Below are 16701 nucleotides of genomic sequence, written 5' to 3'. Positions count from 1 at the left end.
TGTAGAGGGGCCAACAGTATATGTATCTGTGTAGAGGGGCCAACAGTATATATGTCTGTGTAGAGGGGTCAACGGTATATATGTCTTTGTAGAGGGGCCAACAGAATATGTGTCTTTGTAGAGGGGTCAACAGTATATGTCTGTGTAGAGGGGTCAACAGTATATGTGTCTGTGTAGAGGGGTCAACGGTATATATGTCTTTGTAGAGGGGCCAACAGTATATGTGTCTTTGTAGAGGGGTCAACAGTATATATGTCTTTGTAGAGGGGTCAACAGTATATTTGTCTGTGTAGAGGGGTCAACAGTATATTTGTCTGTGTAGGGGGGTCAACAGTATATGTCTGTGTAGAGGGGTCAACAGTATATGTCTGTGTAGAGGGGTCAACAGTATATGTCTTTGTAGAGGGGTCAACAGTATATGTCTGTGTAGAGGGGTCAACAGTATATGTTTCTGTGTAGAGGGGTCAACTGTATATGTGTCTGTGTAGAGGGGTCAACAGTATATTTGTCTGTGTAGAGGGGTCAACAGTATATTTGTCTGTGTAGAGGGGTCAACAGTATATTTGTCTGTGTAGAGGGGTCAACAGTATATTTGTCTGTGTAGGGGGGTCAACAGTATATTTGTCTGTGTAGAGGGGTCAACAGTATATATGTCTTTGTAGAGGGGTCAACAGTATATTTGTCTGTGTAGAGGGGTCAACAGTATATTTGTCTGTGTAGAGGGGTCAACGGTATATGTGTCTCTGTAGAGAGGTCAGAAATATATTTGTCTCTGTAAAGGGGTTTAAGGTTTATTTGTGTACTTTGGACAGACAACAGGGACTACTACAAAACTATAATCTTTTATTAAAGTTATCTCTTTAAGTGATTATGTTACAATTATACATTCAGAGCGTATCAAACACTCTTCTTGTGACAAAATATTACATCAAATATATTGTGTTAAATCACATCATGCAAAAACAAACATTCAATTACACATTCAAGTGAAGCAGAAAAATAGTTTATACAAACATTTCTCTGAGATGAATCAACTATAACCAATGTATAATTTAAAGCTGGGGTTGGTAGACATGGAATACTAGCAGCTTGGTTGGTGTTTTCCCAGGTTTACTCCGGCTGTAGATAGCAGCTTTTTTTCACTCTTGTTTAAGAACACATTATGTATTGATTGCCATCGGGACATATAATTTTAACCAGTATAACAAAAAGTGTATCTAAATCTGACTACCAACCCCAGCTTTAATATATGAAACATTACTGCAGAATGAGACCTGCTGGGTTACAGATGATCAGTACAATCAGCTGATATGAATAATATCTGATTACTAACATTTGATCCAAGTAAGTCTTGATTTATGATACATCCATCCCTGTGTTCAGTGTATAAAAATATAATTATCTTTCTATGAGGATAAACTCTGCTATTATTCTGCTGACACAAATCACAGTCAGATTATTTTACGTCTATGATCTTTTAATTTCCTGATGAATTCTGTTTAACCTCTCCTGGCGGTCATGAGGTCTGACTGTGTTCATCATCAATATCACAACTGTCTGTTTTTAACAGTGTTAGATGAATTAAAACTTTGACATGTTACTGATCATAGTTATTGACTGTAAACGCTCAGACGTGTATAACGTGGTCTGAGTTTCCACAGATCACCCCAGCGTCTTCGTAGTGGGCGCAGTTATGTGTTCCCACGCCAGCGTGTTTGCAGTCGAGTAGTGTGTTCTCGCTCCCTTCACACTGAACGTCGTCCAGAAGGATGCGCAGGTCTCGCCCCTCGCCAAACTCTGAGTTTTTAGCTGCTTTCAGAGCAAATCTGAAGCCCAGCTGTCTGCAGACCACCGCTGCATTATTGGTGGTCCATAGGTCGTCACAGACGGTGCCCCACTCCCCGCCCACAAACACCTCGACACGCCCTTGGTCACTCCGCCCCTCTTCATCCCCCACCAACCTCACTGCTCCCTCCTGGACCTCTGCTCGACTCTCCGCTTTGGATTTTCCCTTCCTGCGGCGGCCCTTCCTCCTTGAGTGACGGGGGGGTTTCGTGGTGCTGGTGGTTGGCGAAGCTGTGGTCTGGTCTGGTTCCAATTCCCCCAGACGATCTATGAGTTCCTGGATCCAATCATAGGAATCTGTGGGCGGAGCCTCTGTCCGGTGCCTGCTGAGAGGCTCCTCCCCGATCAATGCTGAAGATCAGTAAAAAACCATTTGTTGTGATTTGGCGCAATACAAAATAAGATGAATACACACACACACACATATATATGTTTGAGTGTCCTGAGGGATTTGGTACATAAATGTATTAGCACAGAGTGACTCACTCTCCTGAGGGACAAACTTGATGAGGTGGCTCTTCACTCTGACTGGCTGAGGGTCGTAGTGACAGTGGCGTGGTGGAGCTCGTCTGAAATATAAAGAGCGATGAGATCCAAATTAAAACACTATAAAGAATTCTTTGATAGAAGATAGAATGTCTGTAGTGGAAGTCACTGCATTAACAACAGACATGACTCTGTAGTGGAAGTCACTGCATTAACAACAGACATGACTCTGTAGTGGAAGTCACTGCATTTAAAACATCCTCCATGCTAACAGGCTAACTGTGGTGTCTTTCATGATGATCTGTTTGTCTCTTTCTGTTGTGTCATCTCTGATGTCTGACTTTCCTCTATTTCTTACTGCCCTCTACTGGTCTGAAGATGTAGTGTAATATCTTTTACTCTTCATATCTCTCTGGTCTGATTTGCATCATCTGTGCAGGACTTCAGGCCGCGGTGTAAACACAGACAACAATGGACCCCAGGAAACATTTACTTCTTTGGAGAGAAGTTCCTGGAACTAAAAGCTGCGAGTACACTTGGTCAAAATGCACCTTTTGGTTCAGTACAGTAGTTATTAGTTTATTTCACCTTGATGGGTCCACAACTTTATACACGACTCCTGAAGGAGACGTGGCGCTCGGGAATCCAGTGGACATGAAGTACAGCTCACCTGGTGGATAGGACGACAATACAGGGTGACTTCACACTATAGTTGTGAGTGTGTGTGTGTAAAGACAGACATTATGTGTGCGTGTGAGTGTGTGTGTTTGTGTGTGTGTGTGTGTTGGGGGTGTGTGTGTGTACCGGCCTCATCCTCGGCAAAGGAGATGATGTACTGCTGAAAGTTGTTAATGAGTCCAGGGAAGGTGCAGGTGAGACCCCGACCCATACATATCTCATTATACAGCCAATCACCTGAGCTCCTCTCCTCCTGTAGAGTCATAAGACGCCTGCAACCTCCACACACACACGCACACGCACAAGCATACACACACACACGTCATTAAAAAAATGAACATCATTATAAGACTCTGTAGTGGAGATCACTGCATTAAACAGACATGATTCTGTAGTGGAGATCACTGCATTAAACAGACATGACTCTGTAGTGGAGATCACTGCATTAAACAGACATGACTCTGTAGTGGAGATCACTGCATTAAACAGACATGACTCTGTAGTGGAGATCACTGCATTAAACAGACGTGACTCTGTAGTGGAGATCATTGCATTAAACAGACATGACTCTGTAGTGGAGATCACTGCATTAAACAGACATGACTCTGTAGTGGAGATCACTGCATTAAACAGACATGACTCTGTAGTGGAGATCACTGCATTAAACAGACATGACTCTGTAGTGGAGATCATTGCATTAAACAGACATGACTCTGTAGTGGAGATCACTGCATTAAACAGACATGACTCTGTAGTGGAGATCACTGCATTAAACAGACATGACTCTGTAGTGGAGATCACTGCATTAAACAGACATGACTCTGTAGTGGAGATCACTGCATTAAACACAGACATGATACTGTAGTGGAGATCACTGCATTAAACAGACATGACTCTGTAGTGGAGATCACTGCATTAAACAGACATGACTCTGTAGTGGAGATCACTGCATTAAACAGACATGACTCCGTAGTTGAGATCACTGCATTAAACAGACATGACTCTGTAGTGGAGATCACTGCATCTACAAATGCAGGTTAAACTGAACCATACAAAGAGGAAACCTGATCCTGATAGGAGAACAATCTGGAATTAGCCCAAGGGAGTAGGGAAAATGCAGGAGATATTTTCTTATGCTTAGGCAACCAAACAATGCAGAGAACATTCGAGAGATCCACTCCGTAACTCAGAGGGAGAGATCATGAGTCAGCAGTGGGAACTGGAATCCAGGAGTATAAATAAACTCTCCACACCTGCTCTAAATCAGGAGCAATCAGGCACATACACCTGACTCTACACCGTGATGATTACCTTACAGACCTCTGAGAATGGCCAGACTGTGCACTCCTCACAATGGGTAGCTTCCACATCTGTGAAGGCTCCATTACTGCTGAACAATATATACAGGTTTAGGAGCAACATATGCTGCCATCCAGACAATGACGTCTTCAGGAAGACCTTACATATTTCAGCAAGATGACGCCAAACCACATTCTGCACGTATTACAACAGCATGGCTCTGTAGTAGAAGAGTCCAGGTGCTGAACTGGCCTGCCTGCAGTCCTGACTCATCCCCCATTGAAAACATTTGGAGCATCATGAAACTAAAAACACCACAAAGGAGGCCCTGAACTATTGAGCAGCTGAGATCCTCTATCAGGCAAGAATGGGACAACATTTCACTTTAAAGTCCAGAACCTGGTCTCCTGGGTTCACCAACGTTTATAGAGTGTTGTTCAAAGAAGAGCTGATGACCAGGAAATCAAAATTTCACACAGCATCCTGGTTGATATGGAATTAGGGGTGTAAGTCAGCTCATACAGAATAAGTTATAACTTCATCTGTCCATGAACTCACCCGCTCATGAAGTCTCCAAAAATGTACATGCCATTCAGGTTAGGATACTCGCAGCCACGGTACACATAGCCACCGGTCACTGACTTCCCCATCTTATGAGGATAGGCATAGATCGGCAGGACATCGTCTGGGGACGCAGCAGAGACACAGAAATGGAAGAATTAGGTTTTATTTCAGCTGTGATGGATTTATGTTCTTAGCATTTCTTGATGGATATGACCATAGATAGACTGGGTCTGCATGAGTGCTGCCGGCACTGAGGAGCTACAGTTCATTAAGGGAACCATGAATGCCAACATGTACTGTGACATACTGAAGCAGAGCATGATCCCCTCCCTTCAGAAACTGGGCCACAGGGCAGTATTCCAACATGATAACAACCCCAAACACACCTCCAAGACGGCCACTGCCTTGCTAAAGAAGCTGAGGGTGAAGGTGATGGAGTGGCCAAGCATGTCTCCAGACCTAAACCCTATTGAGCATCTGTGGGGCATCCTCTAACGGAAGGTGGAGGAGCGCAAGGTCTCTAACATCCACCAGCTCTGTGATGTATGGAGGAGTGGAAGAGGACTCCAGTGGCAACCTGTGAAGCTTTGGTGAACTCCATGCCCAAGAGGGTTAAGACAGTGCTGGAAAATAATGGTGGCCACAGAAAATACTGACACTTTGGGCCCAATTTGGACATTTTCACTTAGGGGTGTACTCACTTTTGTTGCCGGTTGTTTAGACGTTAATGGCTGTGTGTTGAGTTATTTTGAGGGGACAGTAAATTTACACTGTTATACAAGCTGTACACTGACAACTTAACATTGTATCAAAGTGTCATTTCTGCAGTGTTGCTCCATGAAAAGATAGAATTAAATATGTGCAGAAATGTGAGGGGTGTACTCACTTTTGAGAGATACTGTATGTATGTCTATGGATATGACCAGTTTTAAATTCTAAGTCTCTTCTTACATGGCTCAGTATGTAATAAAATAAGTGGTTATTGAAGAAAGTTGATTGGCATTAAAAGGGTTATCTTTCTGTGTGGCTTGTTATAATAAATGTTTTAGGTGTTATCTGCCTCCTAAACTGGAAATCAACACACATCACACACGACTACATGCAAAAATACATCCTCCTCTTTAGATAACAATGTTCCCAATTCCATCTGCTCTGTCATTCATTCACTTCTAGCAAGATAAACACAAACTAAAACATAAGTAGAAACAGGGTGCTGCCTGCAGCAGGAGGATAAAAGCTGGGTGTTCCTGACCATGTGACGTCATCACACCCACCCAGTGAGCTGTTGGTGCACAGCTTCTTGTCGTAGCAGGAGAATCCCTCTTTGGCTCTCCAGCCGTAGTTTCGACCTTTCTCAATGATGTCGATCTCTTCGAACTTGTTCTGACCCACGTCCCCGCAGAAGATCCGACCTTTGCCCTCTTTGGTCTGAGGGTCGCCCCTGTCCACTGAACATCTCCACATGTTGCGGACGCCATATGCGTAAACCTCAGGACGAGCGCCGCGCTCATGTATGAACGGATTATCAGGAGGAATTCTGTACAATGGACCTCTTTCATTGTCGTCCACATCGATGCGCAGAACTTTCCCTAACAGAGCTGACCTGAGGAAGACAAGGAGGCATCATTTAAACAAGGACACAGCATGAGGCTCTTATTGGGTTTCAAACTGGAGTAACACTCTTTCTGAGTTCTACTCTCAGAAATCTCTGGAGGACCTTACTTGTTCTGGGCGTTCCCATATTTCCCGAACGGATCTCCAGCCATCCCTCCATCCCCGGTAAAAATGTACAAATAACCGTCGTCTGCAAAGAGAAGCTGTCCTCCATTGTGATTAGAGGCTGGCTCATCGATCTCTAGAATGACCCTGAAGGAAAATAAACAGAACACAGACTGAATGTAAACAAACCATGGACAGGATGTGGGCACTCGCGACCAGGGGCCTGTACTCAGAGCTGAAGATATCTGTCTGACCCCAAACCCGACCTGAGTTCTGTTTAGGTCATAATCTCTATCATTTTACACGATAATACAGTGATAATACAGGATCTCTATAAGACCGCATCATTCCTCTGGCCAAAATTTAACCAGCTGAGAATGTTGTCACACTCAGACAGGGAGGCCGTACATGCTAATGCCCGCACTATTCTTCAAGCTGTGCATGGTGCTGCAGGTGCACGACGAGATGTGGAGACTCAAGACCCAGAGCTCTCCAGAGACGAGCACGGTCATCCCCCGGCAAAAATAGTGATTTTTAAGGTGTGGGAAAATGTACAGCGAGCTGACTGGGAAGACGTCGAGGTGTCTCGCTACATTAAAACGACTGTCATGGAAGATGGAACTGATGTTCTTGGCTGGTGGAAGATCAACAGACCATCCTACCCAAAACTTGCAAAATTAGCCAGATCAGTAGAATAATGTTGGGGCAGTCAGGCTGTAAACGGGTTGGGGCTTTAAAAAAATCTAGGTCATTCTGGTTCGGACCGGTTCGGGCAGAATTCTGTCCCCGGGTCGGGTCTAACTTTTAAGGCCCGACTACAGCTCTACCTGTACTACGAAGCGTGTTCAACATGAATCAAATCAACACGGCTGTGTTGGCAAAGTGAAAGAACTTGCAGATCTGACTCTAATAACTCTTGTTTACTCTCTTGAGCTGATCTTTAGCTCTGTGTTATTCAGATAGTATGTGTGACAGTTTTAGACCTAATACATACAAACAATTAAAGCCACAAGCGGCGATGAACAGGCCCCTGCACACCTGCAGCCACCGCCACATGTAAACCACCGCCTGATACAAGCCAAGCAAGATCTGAGAGTATATACCACCTATGTCCCTTTGGTGGTGCAAATGTTCCAAGTTTTTGGAAGATTGCCAAGAAAACCTCCAAATTTGACAGTCTGCCACGCCCACAATTTTTGTCTGAACAGAATGCCTTTAATAATTTTTAATCGTAAATGTGTCTGCTATAGAATGTGCCTAGTTTGGACTGAATCGGAGAAAAGCCCTAGGAGGAGATCTCAAAAGTATGCACCCTTATTCAGGCGTCATTCTTCACATTCAAAGCTGTATGTGCGTTTGATGCCCCGCCTGAAAGTCTGCCACGCCCACAATTTTAGTCTGAACAGAATTCCTTTAATAATTTATAATCGTCAACGTGTCTGCTATAGAATGTGCCTAGTTTGGACTGAATCAGAGAAAAGCCCTAGGAGGAGTTCGCAAAAGTATGCACCCTCATTTGGACGCCATTTTGAATTTTCAAAGCTAGGTGGCGCTCTTCCTGCTGAGTTTCACAGGGCTTGCGGTGTGCATTGTTTCGATGCGTAGTTACAATTTCGTGTGTAGGCTTCTGCGTCACAAAAGGGCCAGGCAGACCTACGGCATAGGCTTCAGCATCCACACAGAGGTATGAACCAGGCTTAAGACACGCGGAAATGAAAACCAAGCCTTTGCTGTGCGACAAGCATGAATAAGCCCCGCCCTCCATAGAAACACGCGAGCAGAGAGATTACACATGCTGCTAAAATTAAACAAGTGTGCATGAATCAGCTTAACTGTATAAAGTGTTTGGTGCCCTTCTTTTAGAGGGCTGGGGGTCACATTGTGGCGGCGGCCATGAACAGTAGAAGACACTGTTGGATACTGATTTCAGCTTTCCAATATCAATACGTTTCTACTGTTCAAATTATACTTGACCCCCGGATATCGTCCCTTGTGCAGTTTCATGTGCTTCAGTCTAAGACTGGTTCTGGTTTCTGGACAGTCTACGTACCGCTCAGAGGTGTGATCCACCAAGTTCATGTCGCTGGCAGACACACGGAACTCGCTGATACGGATCCGTTCGTCGAAGCCGACCTCCACAGAGTAGTACACGTAAAGCTTCCCGTTGTACTTATAATTTGGGTGGAACGTGAGTCCCAGAAATCCTCTCTCGTCCCCCTCCCAGGATGATGTCAGGACCACCTTTGTGATGTTCAGGAATGGTTTCTCCAGTTTAGACCGGTCCGGCAGGTATGCCCACACCAGGCCCACTTGCTCGGCAACAAAAAAGCGGTGCGTGCCGTCATTGGCGTGCACCATGGCAAGCGGGTTCCTCAGCCCATTGGCGACTTCCTCCAGGCAAAGCTGCAGACAGCCGTCGGAGTCCGACTGGACCCGGCCCAGGTTCTGGGTCAGTTTATGGTTGCTGAGGAGGTGGGGGTAGCAGTAGTCAGGGTCATCCAGCTCTAGGTAACGACAGAGACGTGACTCGTCGTCTTGGACTCGAGAGACGATCGGGTCATCAGACAGCAGGGGGAGGGTGGAGCTGCACTTCCTCCAGAACATGGAGCAGTAGTCCGGACAGAGTCCGGGGATGGTTCTGATCGGGGTGCTCGGGTCCTCAGCATCGAACAGATGAGCTGCAAACGGGGAACACTCCTGCACAAGAAAAGGAGAGAGGAAGAAGAGGAGTGAAGAAAAGGAGTTGTGAGGCGGACTGACAAGTGTGTAGTGATGCATTGACCACCATAAACATAGATTACAGCTGTATTAATAAAAACATAAATATACATTACAGCTGTATTAATAAAAACATAAATATACATTACAGCTGTATTAATAAAAACATAAATATACATTACAGCTGTATTAATAAAAACATAAATACATTACAGCTGTATTAATAAAAACATAAATATAGATTACAGCTGTATTAATAAAAACATAAATATAGATTACAGCTGCATTAATAACAACATAAATATAGATTACAGCTGTATTAATAAAAACATAAATATAGATTACAGCTGCATTAATAACAACATAAATATAGATTACAGCTGTATTAATAAAAACATAAATATAGATTACAGCTGCATTAATAACAACATAAATATACATTACAGCTGTATTAATAAAAACATAAAAAAAATCTGTGTCAGTGTGTGTGTACGTGACTGGCATGCGTCTGTGTGTCTGTGCCAGTGTCAGTGTGTGTGTGTTTGTCTGTTTGTGTGTCAGTGTGCGTGTGTGTGTGTGTGTTTTTGTGTGTGTGTGTGTCAGTGTGCGTGTCTGTGCGTCTGGTCTGTGTCTGTGTCAGTGTCTGTGCCAGTGTGTGTGCCAGTGTGTGTGTGTGTGTGTGTGACGGTGTTGTTGTACATATCAGTGTCTCTGTGTGTGCCAGTGTCAGTGTCTGTGTCAGTGTGTGTGTCTGTGCCAGTGTCTGTGTCAGTGTGTGTCTGTGTCAGTGTATGTGTCTGTGTGTGTCTGTGCAAGTGTGTGCCTGTGTCAGTGTGTGTGTCAGTGTCCGCGTGTGTGTGCCAGTGTCTGTGTCTGTGTCAGTGTGTGTATGTTTGTGTGTCTGTGTGTCTGGTCTGGTCTGTGTCTGTGTCAGTGTGTATGTGTGTGTGTCTGTGTGTCTTTGTCAGTGTGTATGTGTGTGTGTCTGTGTGTCTTTGTCAGTGTGTATGTGTGTGTGTCTGTGTCAGTGTGTGTGTGTGTTTGTGTGTCTTTGTTAGTGTGTATGTGTGTGTGTCTGTGTCAGTGTGTATGTGTCTGTGTGTCTGTGTCAGTCTCTCCGTGTGTGTCAGTGTCTCTGTGTGTACGTGTCTGTCTCTGTGTGTGTGTGTGTGTGTGTGTGTGTGTGTGTGTGTGTGTGTGTGTGTCAGTGTCAGTGTCAATGTAGGTTAGCACCTCCAACATGTCTGTCCAGCAGGTGGAGCCGATGACACAGACATGTTGAGTAAGAAGCAACATGAGCTGAATACAAACCTCAGGAAGAAGATCATTTATGATGTAGTTTTCTTTATTGAACCCACTACACTAACAGAACATCAGAGTGTGTGTGTGTGTGTGTGTGTGTGTGTGTGTTTGTGTGTGTGTGTGTGTTTGTGTGTGTGCGTGTGTGTGTGTGTGTGAGAGAGAGAGAGAGAGAGAGAGAGAGAGAGAGAGAGAGAGAGAGAGAGTATGTGAGTGGTGGTCCTACCTGACAGAGCAGGTCCTGCACGATGCTCGCGCAGGTCGCGTACCCGTGGTAGTCGAACTGGTCCATGATGGAGTAGTACCGGATCTTCAGCTGCTGGTCTCTGTCGTAGTCACAGCAGCCGAAGTCCCGGTACATGACGCAGAACTGCAGCTCTCTGATCGGCCTGAACGGGGGCTTAAAGTCCAGACACTGAGGGTGAGACTGCACCGGACCTGAACACCAAACAAGGACACTCAGGACCCACATGAGACCCGGGACAGAACCAGAACCCCGCTCCATGATGGCGCTGATACTGGAGCAGCTTCCTGTCTGCACTTTGACTCCGATCATCAATGTGTCCTCTGACGTGTGATCCGCTCTGCCCCCCTGGACCATGCATCGATCCTCCCAGATCCGAGTCCTCCATGCACCGAGTCTCCTGAAGACCGTCTGCGTAAAGACTGAGAGCTGCAGACCGAGACCCATCTGTCCTGGATCAGCTGCTGACCCGGTTTATGTGCAGTGAGGGAGGACCAGCTGCAGAGACAGACCGTGTGTGTGTGTGTGTGTGTGTGTGTGTGTGTGTGTGACTTTATAATCCGTCTCCTTCAGCTGATCTAGTAGAGACCCGGTTTCGGTCTATGGATCACCTTTTCTCTGTCTGAAAGGTTCCCATTAGAGCGGCGCATTGTGGTTATTGTAGTTTTTGTTAAAGACTCATCTTAACCAATTAATCCTTATTAAGTGTAATTACTCCTGTTGGCCGGCAGGGGGCGCCCTGACACTGACTGGATTATTGACTGCATACAGGGCAGGTAATAAATATACTGTTAGTATTAGTTACAGTCAGGATAAATTAAACTAAGCAGCAGCAGGATGATCAGAAAACATCTTCTTTAAGGTTTGTGTGTTAATTTACTTTAAACTCAGATTAAATAGAAGCAGTAGTTTTAGGTGCTTAGGGGCGGTTGGGTAAGAGGAGGAGTGCAGTTTGGGCTCTGTGGGGAAGAAAGAGAAGAGTTGGGGGTCAAACAATATATACGGATCAGACAAACACACACACAGAGAAGCTGCTCAGAGTTGATGGGAAGTCAGATGGAGCTAAATACAGGGCCATCCTGGAAAAACAACAGTTAGAGGCTCCAAAAGATTTGAGACTGGGGCAGAGGTTCACCTTCCAGCAGGACAACAAACCTAAACACACAGCCAGAGCTACAATGGAACGGTTTAGATCAAAGCATATGCTTGTGTTTGAAAGGTGGCTCAACAAAGTATTGACTCGGGGTGCTGAATACTTATGCACGCCACACCTTTCAGATTTTTATTTGAAAGTATTTGTGAACACCACATATCATTTTCATTCCACTTCACAATTATGTGCCACTTTGTGTTGGTCTATCACATAAAATCCCAATAAAATAAATGTAAGTTTGTGCTTGTAATGGGACAAAATGTGGAACATTTCAAGAGGGATGAATACTTTTGCAAGGAACTGTATAACAGCACCCCCTAGAGGGTGATATAACACTCACCTGTCAGGGACACAGGTGGAGGAGGAGGAGGAGGAGGAGGAGGTGGCGGCTCTGGATTGGCAAGATCTGTTAAATGAAATCACAGAGGAATAAAAAAAAAACGGTGAAGATGCGTGATCAAGAATTGTGAGTGTGGGTCATTTTGATCGTCTTTGTGTGCGTGTGTGTGTTTGTAAGCTCAGCAAGATGTTACACTCACTGACTGTCTTGATGTCGTCTTTGGGAGATGGCTGAAAACAAGTGAGAAAACCAAAAATATAACCACAGACAGTATTCATATAATAACCACAGACAGTATACATGTTATATATATATATATATAAATAAATATATATATATACACATATATATAAACCCTAACCCTAATCCTAACCCTAATCCTAATCCTAACCCTAACCCCGACCCTAACCCTAACCCTAATCCTAACCCTAATCCTAACCCTAACCCCGACCCTAATCCTAACCCTAACCCTAATCCTAACCCCAACCCTAACCCCAACCCTAATCCTAACCCTAACCCCAACCCTAATCCTAACACTAACCCTAAACCCAAACCCAAACCCTAATCCTAACCCTAATCCTAACCCCAACCCTAACCCTAACCCCAACCCTAACCCTAACCCCAACCCTAACCTTAATCCTAACCCCAACCCTAACCCTAATCCTAACCCTAACCCCAACCCTAACCCTAACCCCATCTGTAACCCTAACCCTAACCCAAACCCCAACCCTAATCCTAACCCTTATCCAAACCTAACCCTAATCCTAACCCTAACCCTAACCCTAATCCTAACCCTAACCCCAACCCTAACCCTAATCCTAACCCTAACCCTAACCCTAACCCTAATCCTAACCCTAACCCCAACCCTAACCCTAACCCTAATCCTAACCCTAACCCAAACCCCAACCCTAACCCTAATCCTAACCCTAACCCCAACCTTAACCCTAATCCTCCCTAATGCTTGAGTTTGGTTCTAGTTCTAGTTCTGTTTGCTTAACTTGGTTCTGGTTCTGTTTGCTTGAGTTTACTTCTGGTTCTGGTTCCGTTTGCTTTAGTTTGGTGCTGGTTCTGTTTGGTTCGAGTTTAGGTTCTGATTCGGTTCGGTTCCGGTTCGGTTCTGGTTCGGTTCTGGTTCGGTTCTGGTTCGGTTCTGGTTCTGATTCGGTTCGGTTCTGGTTTGGTTCGGTTATTGTTCGGTTCCGGTTCGGTTTGGTTCTGGTTCTGTTTGCTTGAGTTCGGTTCTGGTTCGGTTCTGGTTCGGTTCTGGTCTGGTCTGGTTCGGTTCTGTTTGGTTCAGGTTCTGTTTGCATGAGTTTGGTTAACCCTAATCCTAACCCTTACCCTAACCCTAATCCTAACCCCAACCCTAATCCTAACCCTAATCCTAAACCCAACCGTAACCCCAACCGTAACCCCAACCCTAACCCCAACCCTAATCCTAACCCTAACCCTAACCCTAATCCTAACCCTAATCCTAACCCTAACCCTAACCCTAATCCTTACCCAAACCCAACCCTAACCCCAACCCTAATCCTAACCCTAATCCTAACCCCAACCGTAACCCTAACCCTAACCCCAACCCTAACCCTAATCCTAACCCTAACCCTAACCCCTAACCCTAACCCTAATCCCAACCCTAATCCTTACCCAACCCCAACCCTAACCCTAACCCCAACCCTAACCCTAACCCCAACCCTAACCCTAACCCTAGCCCCAACCGTAACCCTAAACCCAACCCTAATCCTAACCCCAACCCTAATCCTAACCCTAACCCCAACCCTAACCCTAATCCTAACCCTAACCCCAACCCTAACCCTAACCCTAACCCTAATCCTAACCCTAACCCCAACCCTAACCCTAACCCCAACCCTAACCCTAATCCTAACCATAACCCAAACCCCAACCCTAACCCTAACCCCAACCCTAACCCCAACCGTAACCCTGACCCAACCCTAACCACAACCGTAACCCTGACCCAACCCTAACCCTTATCCCAACCCTAACCCTAATACCAACCCTAACCCCAACCCTAACCCTAACCCTAACCCCAACCCTAACCCTAACCCTAATCCTAACCCTAACCCCAACCCTAACCCTAATCCTAACCCTAACCCCAACCCTAACCCTAACCCCAACCCTAACCCTAACCCTAATCCTAACCCTAACCCCAACCCTAACCCTAACCCAAACCCTAATCCTAACCATAACCTAAACCCCAACCCTAATCCTAACCCTAACCGCAACCCCAACCCTAACCCCAACCGTAACCCTGACCCAACCCTAACCACAACCGTAACCCTGACCCAACCCTAACCCTTATCCCAACCCTAACCCTAATCCCAACCCTAACCCCAACCCTAACCCTAACCCTAACCCCAATCCTAACCCTAATCCCAACCCTAATCCTAACCCCAACCCCAACCCTAACCCCAACCCTAACCCTAACCCCAACCCTAACCCTAATCCCAACCCTAACCCCAACCCTAACCCTAATCCTAACCCTAATCCTAACCCTAACCCCAACCCTAACCCTAATCCTAACCCTGATCCTAACCCTAACCCCAACCCTAACCCTAATCCTAACCCCAACCCTAAACCTAACCCTAATCCTAACCCCAACCGTAACCCTAACCCCAACCCTAACCCTAACCCTAACCCTAACCCTAATCCTAACCTAATTACAACCCTATCCCTTATCACAATCCTAACCCTAACCCTAATCCTAATTCTGGTGCAGGAGCAGGACCTGGGTTGGAAGAAGATTCTGGTGCAGGAGCAGAACCTGGTTTGGAAGAGGATTCTGGTGCAGGAGCAGGACCTGGGTTGGAAGATGATTCTAGTGCAGGAGCAGGACCTGGGTTAGAAGAGGATTCTGGTGCAGGAGCAGGAGGAATGTTTTATGTTCTGGAGGAAAATAAAGACAGGAAGTTTGAACAGTCTGCAGTCAGCTGCAGCTGTGGCTCTCCAACATGGTGAATAATAATCATGACACACAGGTGTACCTCCAGGAGTGCTGCAGGACTCTAAACCTCTTTCCATCTAGTTCTAGTTCTAGTTCTGTTTGCTTAACTTGGTTCTGGTTCTGTTTGCTTGAGTTTACTTCTGGTTCTGGTTCCGTTTGCTTTAGTTTGGTGCTGGTTCTGTTTGGTTCGAGTTTAGGTTCTGATTCGGTTCGGTTCTGGTTCGGTTCTGGTTCGGTTCTGGTTCAGTTCTGGTTCGGTTCTGGTTCTGATTCGGTTCGGTTCTGGTTTGGTTCGGTTATTGTTCGGTTCCGGTTCGGTTTGGTTCTGGTTCTGTTTGCTTGAGTTCGGTTCTGGTTCGGTTCTGGTTCGGTTCTGGTCTGGTCTGGTTCGGTTCTGTTTGGTTCAGGTTCTGTTTGCATGAGTTTGGTTAACCCTAATCCTAACCCTTACCCTAACCCTAATCCTAACCCCAACCCTAATCCTAACCCTAATCCTAAACCCAACCGTAACCCCAACCGTAACCCCAACCCTAACCCCAACCCTAATCCTAACCCTAACCCTAACCCTAATCCTAACCCTAATCCTAACCCTAACCCTAACCCTAATCCTTACCCAAACCCAACCCTAACCCCAACCCTAATCCTAACCCTAATCCTAACCCCAACCGTAACCCTAACCCTAACCCCAACCCTAACCCTAATCCTAACCCTAACCCTAACCCCTAACCCTAACCCTAATCCCAACCCTAATCCTTACCCAACCCCAACCCTAACCCTAACCCCAACCCTAACCCTAACCCCAACCCTAACCCTAACCCTAGCCCCAACCGTAACCCTAAACCCAACCCTAATCCTAACCCCAACCCTAATCCTAACCCTAACCCCAACCCTAACCCTAATCCTAACCCTAACCCCAACCCTAACCCTAACCCTAACCCTAATCCTAACCCTAACCCCAACCCTAACCCTAACCCCAACCCTAACCCTAACCATAACCCAAACCCCAACCCTAACCCTAACCCCAACCCTAACCCCAACCGTAACCCTGACCCAACCCTAACCACAACCGTAACCCTGACCCAACCCTAACCCTTATCCCAACCCTAACCCTAATACCAACCCTAACCCCAACCCTAACCCTAACCCCAACCCTAACCCTAACCCTAATCCTAACCCTAACCCCAACCCTAACCCTAATCCTAACCCTAACCCCAACCCTAACCCTAACCCCAACCCTAACCCTAACCCTAATCCTAACCCTAACCCCAACCCTAACCCTAACCCAAACCCTAATCCTAACCATAACCTAAACCCCAACCCTAATCCTAACCCTAACCGCAACCCCAACCCTAACCCCAACCGTAACCCTGACCCAACCCTAACCACAACCGTAA

The 16701-nt window shown here is 45.8% G+C and overlaps 1 protein-coding gene across 1 annotated transcript; it reads right to left on the bottom strand.

Moving 5' to 3' along the window:
- Positions 1–1149: 1149 nt before the first annotated feature.
- Positions 1150–11717, bottom strand: hhipl1 (HHIP-like 1). Its single transcript, XM_034675810.1, has 9 exons — positions 10835–11717; positions 8642–9288; positions 6595–6738; positions 6147–6475; positions 4867–4993; positions 3136–3281; positions 2920–3001; positions 2332–2414; positions 1150–2196 (listed from the first exon to the last, which is right to left on the bottom strand). Exons 1-9 carry the CDS (start codon positions 11297–11299, stop codon positions 1628–1630), a joined length of 2592 nt encoding a protein of 863 aa, XP_034531701.1. The 5' UTR covers positions 11300–11717; the 3' UTR covers positions 1150–1627.
- Positions 11718–16701: the final 4984 nt, after the last annotated feature.

Source organism: Notolabrus celidotus, chromosome 22 (assembly GCF_009762535.1).
Source record: "Notolabrus celidotus isolate fNotCel1 chromosome 22, fNotCel1.pri, whole genome shotgun sequence".
NCBI classification, from domain to species: domain Eukaryota; kingdom Metazoa; phylum Chordata; class Actinopteri; order Labriformes; family Labridae; genus Notolabrus; species Notolabrus celidotus.
Note: the sequence above shows the minus strand (reverse complement) of the source record. Positions and strands in the feature narration are given on the sequence as shown.